Here is an 11,192-nt window from a genome sequence, read left to right as displayed (position 1 = left end):
CCGACTACGGAACGGAGCGGTTGTCAGCCACCTCCTGTACATGGATGACATCAAGCTGTATGCCAAGAGTGAACGAGACATCGATTCACTGATACACACTACCAGGCTATACAGCAATGACATTGGAATGTCATTCGGGCTGGAGAAGTGTAGTCGGATGGTAACAAAGAGAGGGAAGGTAGTCAGAACTGAGGGGATTGAACTACCAGAAGGCAACATTGCAGACATAGAGGACAGTTACAAGTACCTGGGGATCCCACAGGCGAATGGGAACGATGAAGAGGCCGCTAGGAAAGCTGCAACCACCAAGTACCTGCAGAGGGTCAGGCAAGTCCTGAGGAGTCAGCTGAACGGTAAGAACAAGATCCGGGCCATCAACACCTACGCCCTGCCCGTGATCAGGTACCCTGCTGGGGTAATAGGCTGGCCAAAGGAGGAGATAGAAGCCACTGACATCAAGACAAGAAAGCTCCTTACCATGCATGGAGGGTTTCACCCCAAGTCTAGCACCCTGAGGTTGTACGCTAAGCGGAAGGAAGGGGGCCGGGGACTGGTGAGTGTCAGCACCACAGTCCAGGATGAGACAAGAAACATCCACGAATACATCACGAAGATGGCCCCAACTGACAGTGTGCTCAGTGAATACCTCAGGCAGCAGAAACCCAAGAAAGAGGAGGAAGGCGAGGAACCATCATGGAAGGACAGGCCCCTGCACGGTATGTACCACCGGCAGATAGAGGAGGTGGCTGATATCCAGAAATCCTACCAGTGGCTGGACAAAGCTGGACTGAAAGACAGCACAGAGGCACTAATCATGGCAGCACAAGAACAAGCTCTGAGTACAAGATCCATAGAGGCTGGGGTCTATCACACCAGGCAAGACCCCAGGTGCAGGCTGTGTAAAGATGCCCCAGAGACAATCCAGCACATAACAGCAGGGTGCAAGATGCTAGCAGGCAAGGCATACATGGAACGCCATAACCAAGTGGCCGGCATAGTGTACAGGAACATCTGTGCCGAGTATAACCTGGAAGTCCCAAGGTCAAAATGGGAGATGCCCCCAAGGGTGATGGAGAATGACTGAGCTAAGATCCTGTGGGACTTCCAGATGCAGACGGACAAAATGGTGGTGGCTAACCAACCGGACATAGTGGTGGTAGACAAACAGAAGAAGACGGCTGTAGTGATCGATGTAGCGGTTCCGAATGACAGCAATATCAGGAAGAAGGAACACGAGAAGCTGGAGAAATACCAAGGGCTCAGAGAAGAGCTCGAGAGGATGTGGAGGGTGAAGGTAACGGTGGTCCCCGTGGTAATCGGAGCACTAGGTGCGGTGACTCCCAAGCTAGGCGAGTGGCTCCAGCAGATCCCGGGAACAACATCGGAGATCTCTGTCCAGAAGAGCGCAGTCCTGGGAACAGCTAAGATACTGCGCAGGACCCTCAAGCTCCCAGGCCTCTGGTAGAGGACCCGAGCTTGAAGGATAAACCGCCCACAGGGGCGTGCTGGGTGTTTTTTTGTTTTTTTTTATATACACACACACACACACACACACACACACACACACACACACACACACGTGTGTATATATATATATATATATATTATAGCTGTCGAAATTAACGCGTTAATTGCGATAATTAAATTTTGGAATTAATTACGTTAGAATGTTTAACTATTTAGCGCAACACGCAGAAAAGTCGCTCCCATAATTCCACTTGATTTGTTTACCGCGCCACTGAAAATGGAGAAGCAGGAACAGGATGGCCTTCTGGATGGGGAATTTAAATACAAGAAGAACATAGATGGGACAATAAACAAACGCGTTGTAATTTGCACTCACTGTAGTAAAGAGTTTCAATTTCACCGTTCAAATTCAACCTTAAAATACCACCTTAATGCCAAACACGCGTTTGTCGGGGCAGCAGCTTCACCCGGCCTGCGTCAGACCACTCTTAGTGAACGCAGGCCACTCGGTAAGTCTTCTTTGGACAAACTGACCGACAATATAGCCAAATGGATAGCAAAGGACTGTAGACCGCTAAGCATTGTGGAGGACAAGGGCTTTGCGGATGTTTTAAAGGTTGCATCTCAGGACGCGTCCTACAAGCCCCCAGCGAGAAGCACAATAACAATTCGAATCCACGAACTGTATGAAACGGAGAAAAAGAAAAAAGAAGAGGCTTTAGTTCACACAGAATGCGTGGCTCTGACAGGAGACCACTGGACATCATTGAGTAATGACAATTACCTGGGAGTTACTGCGCATTTAATCACTGAAGCCTGGGGTCTGACATCCTTTGCGCTGACTATAATGAAAACGGAAGAGCGGCACTTTGCGGAGGCTTGTGCAGAGCAGTTCCAGACTGTTGCTCGCAGGTGGAGAATTGAGGAGAAGGTGACAACAGTAGGCACGGACAGTGCGCGTAATATGATCGCCGCGGCTCGCATCATGCCATTCAATCACATGCCGTGTACCGCGCACATTCTACAGAGATGCATCACAGTGAGTCTCGCAGACAGTGGCTTTGTCACTGCGCTGGCCAAATGCCGCAAAATTGTTGGCCATTTTAAGCACAGCCCAGCAAACACAGCAGAGCTGAACGCAGAGCAGGTGTCACTGGGGCGCAAGCAGGAGCCGTTGGCCCAGGACGTGCCTACGCACTGGAACTCCACGCTGGAGATGGTGAAGCGCTTGATCCGCAACCAAACTGCAGTAACCGCGACTCTGGATAAACAAAAGCATAAACTTGTCCTCCTGACGCCTCCAGAGTGGGACAAACTCCAGAGACTGGAGACACTTCTAGAGCCCTGCAGGTGAGCCTGTCATTGTGACCATAATTGTAGGTTTAGATTAAATGTATCAAACATACATCTTAAATCAGTTTTGTTATTATGAAAATGTCTTATTTAAAAAATAAATGAAATCAAATATTTTATTAATATTACCTAGTATTAAAAAGCTTTTTTTAATTTGCTGTCTTGTCTGTGTGTGTGTGTGTGTGTGTGTGTGTGTGTGTGTGTGTGTGTGTGTATTCCACTGCAGATATGTGACTGAACTGCTGGGAGGAGAAGCCTACGTCTCCTGCTCTGTAGTTCTACCAGCCTTCTGCCACCTGCGCCGTGTCATGGAAGTAACTGATGAGGACCCTGCATATGTGGTGAGGTTTAAAGAGAAGTTTAAGGAAGACCTTGCTTCCCGTCAGGAACATACCAACTATGCATGGCTCCAGATCGCAACTGCACTGGACCCACGTTTTAAAGACCTACGCAGTGTGCCCAAGACTGACAGAGAAGCAGTGTGGACCACACTGGCAGGCATGCTGCATGAAGACTCTCCTAGAAGATCACACACTGCAGAAGAAGGTCCAGCCAAGAAGAGGCTGAGCCTGCTGCAGATGGACTCTGACTCTGAGTCAGAGGAGGAGGTAGAGCAGGACAGAGCCATACAGCGCTACAGAGCAGAGCCCTGCACTGCCTTAGAGGACTGTCCCTTACAGTGGTGGGCAGCTCATGCAGGAGCCCACAGCCAGCTGGCCCGCCTTGCTCGCAGATACCTGGCCACTCCTGCCTCCACAGTGCCCTGTGAGAGGCTGTTCTCTGTAGCAGGGCACATTGTGAACAAGAAGAGGTCTGCTCTGCACTCAGAGAACGTGGACAAGTTGGTTTGTCTCAGCAACTGGCTGAAGGATGAGTAGACCAGAGGACCGTGTGTTTAGAGCTTGTTCTATGGTTGAATGTGATTTAAACAATACTTTTCACTGTTGTTCATATTTTTTTGCACTAATCTACCTTACCCAAAAGGATGATTGGAGATTTTTTCTATTTTGCCTGTTGAATTAGGCCTATGTTCTGTGAACTTGAAGATGTATATGGATAAAACAATGTGCTAGATTTAAACGGGTGGAAAACATTCAGTAAAAATCCCTCACAATTATTTGAAGCCCTGTTCTGCTTGTACTGCTTGTACTCACAATTAATAATAAATAAAACAAACAAGTGTGTTAAAAACCACTATCTGTCCCGATTTTTACACATATATACACATATACACATATATTTCGAGTTGTGATTAATCAATTTTTAGGCTGTGATTAATTCGCTTCCAGCACAACACCCAGCCTACGTCAGACCACGCTGAGTGGCCTGCGTTCACTCAGCGTGGTCTTAGCATTAAATAACACTAACAAGTGTGTAAAAATCCGCTATCTGTCCGTATGTTTGCACACATTTTGGTCATATTTCGAGTTGCGATTAATCATGATTAATTAATTTTTAGGCTGTGATTAATCTGATTAAAAATTTTAATCATTTGACAGCCCTAATATATATATATATATATGGAGGAGGAAGGACAGGAAGGATCCTGTCTATCCCGCAATATACGCTGAATTCTGGAAACTCTCCTTATCAATCTTGCACCTTCCGCAATGGGTTGCTCGCGTACAAACGGACAGGACATGGCTGCGACAGACTTCCCAAATCCACCTTCGCTTTTATAGCCGTGGTCTCTCATCTTGATTACACGAAGTAATTTACTATTACTACTCTAAAATATGAATTACATCTGAAATAATCAAATACATGTAATAGAATGATTACTAGTACATTTCCCTTTTTTTAGGAAATGACCTGTATGTATCTGTATGCAATCAATAAAAGAATCAAATACTGCATTATCTTTAGTTACATTGATAATATTTATTTATGGAGAACAGTGGTGAAATATCGCTGTTGCTTTCGTGTAAATGCAGCGGACATACCTGAGTGGCCGCGATCTAATCCTGTTTACATAAAGTAAACCTGCTCCCGAGCAGGTTTACGCTTACGGATCTGTTGCTATGACAGCAAGTCCCAGATGAGCTTCGAAGAACCGAACGATCCAAGATCACGTGAAATCGTCAACATTCAAATCCGGCTAACTTACTTAGCGAGGTACGAAGAACGGGCCCCTGGTCTGGGTGTGGTTTTTGGTCAGACTTGGTTTTAGAGGTTGGATGAAGGTGCACAGGGATGAGAGAGGGGCTGCTGGTGGTCAGGTCAATATTTCAGGATCTGCATGCAGCTCTGCAGGTACAGACGGACTCTACTGTACTTCATGTTTCTGTATCTCAGTAGCAGAGGATCAACTTTGAATCGGTTTCTGCTTCTGAAGTGACTCTAAAGAGTTTTAGCTCCTCCTCTTTGTGGTTAGGCCAGGCATCCTGGTTTTCACACTACTTTGACAAAAAATAATAACAATAATAAAATTATATAATATATATAATGATAATCATTTTGGAAATAGCACTGTTTAGAAAAATAGTGCTCTAACAAACCATTAAAAGCAGATCTGTAAACTGAGACTGAGAGGCAGAAAACAAACAAGCTTCATTTTAGTTTCATCTGGTATGACCCGGCTCAAAAGCCGCAACAGAAATAAGGAGACGAAAACCAGAATTTCAGTGAGAAGAGGTTTTATCTTAAATACACAGCAAGTTGGCTAAAGTAGCCGGTACTACCAAGACAAGGGCTAGTGAGCCTCCTCCTGAAAGCCTGCGTCAGGTATACTTTTATTCAAAGCTGACTCGGTGTGGCCCATCGGCACCAGCTGAACACACTGAGGAGATTAGTGGCTGCAGAGGGGCCTAAGAATCTTTAGAGAGAAGAAAACACAAACAACAATATTAATAAAAGAATTAAAGCGATAAATAAATTACAACATTAAAAACATCAAATGACACAGAGCTGGGAGTAAGTTACACAGGAAAACATGCAGAAAGAAGAAAGAGCGAAAAACAAATGAACAAACGGTGCTGTGCAAAGAAGAAAGGTGGACAGTAGAAATACAGCAGTGGGTGAATGCTGGGCCTCTGCAGATGATGTTTGTTGATCTGTGAGCAGATGTGGAGCCAACACAGCAGCTTGTAACAACTGAGCCTTTTTCCTGAAACTAATGCTTTCTGGATTTATGGATCATGGAGTTTAAAAGAACAAAAGGAATTCCAAAATATTTCTAAATACCATTATTATTTTACATTTTAACATGGATTTTAATGTTTTTAATATTTCAACACATTTTACTGAATGAAATTTTGAACATGATTACAGACCAATACGTTGATTACCTAAAATAAATAAACCAGTTAAAGACAAACTGGAAAATGTAAAATAACCCCCCAAAAATGTCATTATGATTGCTTGGAGAGGTTAGAGAGGATAATTTTAAATTTTAAAATCCTATGCACAAGTTTTGCAAACAAAGTTATTTGCAGCCATTTACCTTTCACCCTTTTCTAAACAACCATTTCAAACTATTTACATAACAATCAGCTGTTCTGCATTCAATAAGATGCCACACAAATTATTTGTGCCACTCCAAAAAATTAATTTCTGTCCACTATAAAGGAGAACATCACAGCCTGATACCTGCAGGTCTGACAGCAGCAGGTGTATCACTCCTTTCTCTACCTGGAGACAGCAGTCGCCTCATTGTTCTGACACACAACACAAAACTATCCACAACACTAAACACTAACTACACAAGACAACACATTAACTACACACCCCAAACATGCTAAACGTCACAAATCTCCCACATCCTAAAACTCGCTCTCTCTTTTCCTGCTCTCTCTCTCTCTCTCTCTCTCTCTCCGTCAATCTTAAAACTTCCCGTTTTTTTTAGGTCACTCTAGATTGACAGACGATCTAGAGTGAGAGAGCTGCAATCGATGTGTCAGTGCTAGTGCTAACGTGGCGAAACTATTGAGGAAAAAACGCCGCTTATATATTGTTTATCCTGACTCTGGTTTTACGTGGCCTATCAACACAATTTAAAAACTGGTATATATCACCTTGTTGCTTTGTCTTTAAGTGGTCATGTGATTGGCTTACCACGACTACTTTATTCTTCCTCAGTCAAACAGCAGCACTCATGCGATTGTTTTGCCTCCTTAGCTCCAGGTGTTGTGCTAGACAGTGATCGTGATTACCGTCCGCAGGAGCGCGCAGCTGCTTAAAGCTGTACTTACATAGTCAGCTACTTCCGTGCAACAGATATAAGATGCGGTAAGCTGAACACAGCTTCAACCGTCTGTTTGTTGAAAAATAGTAACGGACCGCATTTTCTTGTTAGTAACTGTAACGCCGTTGTAACGATAGAAATAGTAATTAGATTACTCGTTACTGAAAAAAGTAACGCCGTTACTTGTAACGCCGTTACTTGTAACGCCGTTATTCCCATCACTGAAGGTGAGTGTGGTGAATGGTGTGGCTACCTGACTGTAGTTCTTTATGAAACGTTAGTGAAGTTAGTGAAGCCCAGTGTTACAAAAGCAGTTTCACCCCGGTTCGTAGATTCGTCAGACTTCCAGAAAGAACACCGGGACTCAGTAGTCAAGTAACAATACCTTTATTCATACACACTTATTGATTATACCTTCTAGAAGGGAGAAGTACAGAACCCCGGACTTTCTCTGCAGATCTCAACCCCTTTGTCTTTTTGTATAAGTGACCCCCCCCCTTCTAATCCCTCTACGAGGTGCCATAAACTAAGTGCTATGTTTACCTACTTTTACTTGTGTGTGTGCGAGCACGTGAATGCCTACATGTGCGTGTTCCCGCGTGTCTATGTGAGTGCTCGTGAGTGATGGTGTGTGCATATAGGTGTGGGAGTATATCAGTTAAGCACTGTGGGTATGTCTCTTCCTAGGGGCCATAAATACCATCTCCCCTCCAGACCACAGTTATCCAGTTACAAATCTACTTCTAAGCTCACGACACAATCAGGCCTTTATTATATTGAGGGCAGTGTCAGTGTCTCTACAATAATTCTACATTCTATCTTAACACATTTCTAAACTCTAAAATAAGCTAAACATCCCTACACCAGAAAGCGTTGTAGCTGCTTGAGAGCCGTGGGTGTGGGCCATTCCTGAACTACCCGGATCTTGGCTGGGTCGGTCTTCATCTGCCCTCCAGCTAAAACGTATCCCAGAAATGTGACAGAAGGTGCATGAAACTCGCACTTCTCAGCCTTGACATAGAGTCTATTTTCCAACAGACACTGTAGCACGGCCCGAACAAGGACCTTGTGTTCTTGGAGGTTCCTGGAAAAGATTAGAATGTCATCTAGGTAGACATAGACAAAGCGGTTCAGAAAGTCCCGTAGCACATCTGTTACGGCCCTAGCAGGGCCTCCTGAAACTACTCTTGTGTGGGTGTGGTGTTTTCTCTCCGCCTCCTCTTCTCTTGCTCCACCCCTGTCTCTCTCTTGCTCTTCTCTCTCCCCAGGACACAGCTGCTGCTCATGGGCCTCATTTACCACCTGGGCCCAGTCGGCAATCACCTCTCTGAGGTCATATAAGCTGGGGATGAACTGGATGTAGGTGGGTGGTTTTTCTCTGGTGTTCCCACATTGTGTGTTGAAGGTGTCGGGAGAGATCCTATAGTGTGGAGTGGTGGAAGCAGTGTGCAGTGTAGCTGCTCTACGTGAGTAGTGTGGGCCTGTGGGCCTCGGCAGCAGTAAAGCTAGCTGCTGCTAGTGACAGGGTGAGCTTGTGGGCCCCTGAAAGTGCCTCCTCGTGGTGTGGAGTTTTTGTTTGGTTGTTGTGTTCTTTGTTGTTGCAACCCTTTTTTCCTTTTTCCAAGTGTTATTGGTCAGACGGCGTTGCCGGCTCTTTATGTTGAGATTATCTATAATAAAGACTATTTTATTTACTGAAAACACCTGTCTGTTCTCCTTTCATTCAGTTGTGGACTCATTTGTTACTGGTGCCCTCACTCGCATGCCTAGACCCCTTCGGGGGACGTAACAACATCATTGACCAAACTTTGGAACACGGCTGGAGCGTTGGTTAACCCAAAGGGCATGACCAGGTATTCAAAATGGTTGTTGAAAGCTGTTTTCCATTCGTCACCCTCCCTGATGCGGACCAAATGATAAGCATTGCGGAGATCTAATTTAGTGAAAATAGTGGCCTCCTGCAGGGGCTCGAACGCAGCACTGATGAGTGGCAGGGGGTATTTGTTCTTGATGGTGATAGCGTTGAGACCTCTGAAGTCAATACATGGACAAAGGCTCTTATGCTTCTTAGCCACAAAAAAGAATCCTGCGCCTACAGGAGAGGATGAAGGCCGGATGATCCCTGCTGCCGGAGAATCATGAATGTATTTCTCCATTGCCTCTCTTTCGGGCTTGGAAATGTTGAACAGACGGCTGGAGGGAAGTGGAGCGCCAGGTAAGAGATCAATGGCACAGTCATATAGTCTATGTGGTGGAAGCGAAAGTGCTTTGTCTTTACTGAACACCTCTTGGAGGTCATGATACTCGAGAGGGACTGTGGTAAGGTCTGGGATGTCGATGTGGGAGTCATTTTCCTTCATGGATCCAGGTGGCAGGGCTGACACAAGACAGTGGGCAAGACAGAACAAACTCCAATTGACAATTTTATTCCCTAACCAGTCTATGTGGGGATTGTGTTTCTGGAGCCAGGAGTAACCTAAAATGAGTGGCGACTCCTGGGAGGTGAAGGGGAACAGTGCAAGAGTTTCTCTGTGATTACCCGAGGTGAGAAGAGTGACTGGACCAGCTCAGTGAGTAATGTGAGAAAATACTTGGTTGTTTAAGGCAGTGACCGGAATAGGAGGATCTAGCGCCTCAAGTGGCAAGTGGAGGCGTTCTGCGAGTGCGGCATCAATTAAGTTCTGTTCAGCCCCTGAGTCGACTAAAGCCTGAAGGGGGTGAAAAATGTGACCAAAACATAATGTGACTGGCAACAATAAACGGGGCTTAGCACTGCACAGGGATCCGCCGACCCGTAACCCCGAATCTAGGGCGAAACCTTTTGGCCGCACCGTACATTGATATGATCAAGCGCGACACAGTAAAAGCACGCCCCGGAGCGGCGGCGGCGCTCTTTCCTCCGCGGTGAGATGCGAGCGGATTTGCATGTGCTCTGGTGTGGCATCCATGTTGACGCAGCCGCCGGCGGATGTTGCCGGAAGTGGCGGAGACAGTGGGCTAAATGCCGACTTGCGCGCCGAAGGCTTCTTCTCCACCTCCGTCTTCCTTAAACGATTATCAATCCTTAAGGAGAGGGAAACCAAATCTTCAAATGATCTTGGTTCATCACAGGAGGCTAACTGATCCTTTAATTCCTCACTTAACGCACGGCGAAAAATGCTTCGCAGCGCCCGATCCGGCCATTTAACCTCGGCTGCTGCTGTGCAAAAATCAATGATGAATTCAGCAACGCTTCGGTTTCCCTGTTGGAGTCTTAACAACCTCTCCTCCGTGCTGCCTTCGGCTACCGGGTGAGCAAAAGTCTTCTTAAACTCTCCCAGAAATTCATCGTATGAGCAGGTTGGAAGAGGATGGACGGACAGGTATGCCTCGGCCCATGATAATGCTTTGCCCTGAAGCTTAGCTACCAGGTATGCTAACCTGACCGAGTCTGAGGTGAACGTGTGAGGTGAGTAAGTGAAAGCAAGATCACATTTTAACAAGATGTTCCATAAGGACCCGGCTCACCGGAATATGGCTCTGGTTCTGGAAATGCCGCCTAACGAAACATTGGGCGTGGTGGTTCTGCCGGAGATTGAGCTGCGCGTGAAGGTGCCCCCTAGGGGTTAGCTGCCACGGTTGGAGGAGCGGCTGGCAGGGCTTGCACAGCTGGAAGCGCTGTTCGAATCTCCTGTAAGGCAGCTAAAAAATTTTCTTGGGTGGCATGTAATGACTGACACTGTGCTCCGAGAGCTTGTGAACCCTGCTTATGGGCACCCAGAATGGCCCCTTGCTTAGCAATCACAGCCTCTACTCGGTCTGCTGAGTCCATGGTGTCTGGCCAGTTCATACTGTCACAATGGCTGTAGGTTTCCTGCGAATGGAGCCTTAGCTTGACGCTCCGCTTAGTCCCTCTTTCCATATCCAAAAAAAAAACAACAACAGTCCTTGATAGTTTCTCAATATTTACTTCAAAAGTCCAAACAGGTACACAGCAACAGAATTCCAAATTATGAAAACTTACAAAGCTCAATTCAAAATGGATGAAGAGAGATTGCGAGGTCAAAAAACCATGTGGCTCCACTGTCCTCTCGCCCAACTTCCTGTTTTTTCTGCACTATCAAAATAAAAGCATGCATTTCAAATTAAACTGCATGTAGGCTCCTACATTACCGGCCCCTAATTGTTATCAATGTCTTTGAAACAATTA

At 45.9% G+C, this 11,192-nt stretch overlaps 1 protein-coding gene across 1 annotated transcript; it reads left to right on the top strand.

Moving 5' to 3' along the window:
* Window positions 1-1,656: 1,656 nt before the first annotated feature.
* Window positions 1,657-4,014, top strand: LOC109195645 (zinc finger BED domain-containing protein 1). Its single transcript, XM_019347949.2, has 2 exons — window positions 1,657-2,817; window positions 3,047-4,014. The coding sequence occupies exons 1-2, from the start codon at window positions 1,745-1,747 to the stop codon at window positions 3,696-3,698; spliced, it is 1,725 nt and encodes a 574-aa protein (XP_019203494.1). The 5' UTR covers window positions 1,657-1,744; the 3' UTR covers window positions 3,699-4,014.
* Window positions 4,015-11,192: the final 7,178 nt, after the last annotated feature.

This window comes from Oreochromis niloticus, linkage group LG3, assembly GCF_001858045.2.
Source record: "Oreochromis niloticus isolate F11D_XX linkage group LG3, O_niloticus_UMD_NMBU, whole genome shotgun sequence".
NCBI lineage: Eukaryota > Metazoa > Chordata > Actinopteri > Cichliformes > Cichlidae > Oreochromis > Oreochromis niloticus.
This window is presented reverse-complemented; position numbering and strand designations above follow the sequence as displayed.

Excerpts from the sequence above, each read along its gene's own strand:
- LOC109195645 (XM_019347949.2), top strand. The coding sequence starts at position 1,745 with ATGGAGAAGCAGGAACAGGATGGCCTTCTGGATGGGGAATTTAAATAC. Across the intron at positions 2,818-3,046 it reads ACACTTCTAGAGCCCTGCAG|ATATGTGACTGAACTGCTGG; the intron begins GTGAGCCTGTCA and ends ATTCCACTGCAG.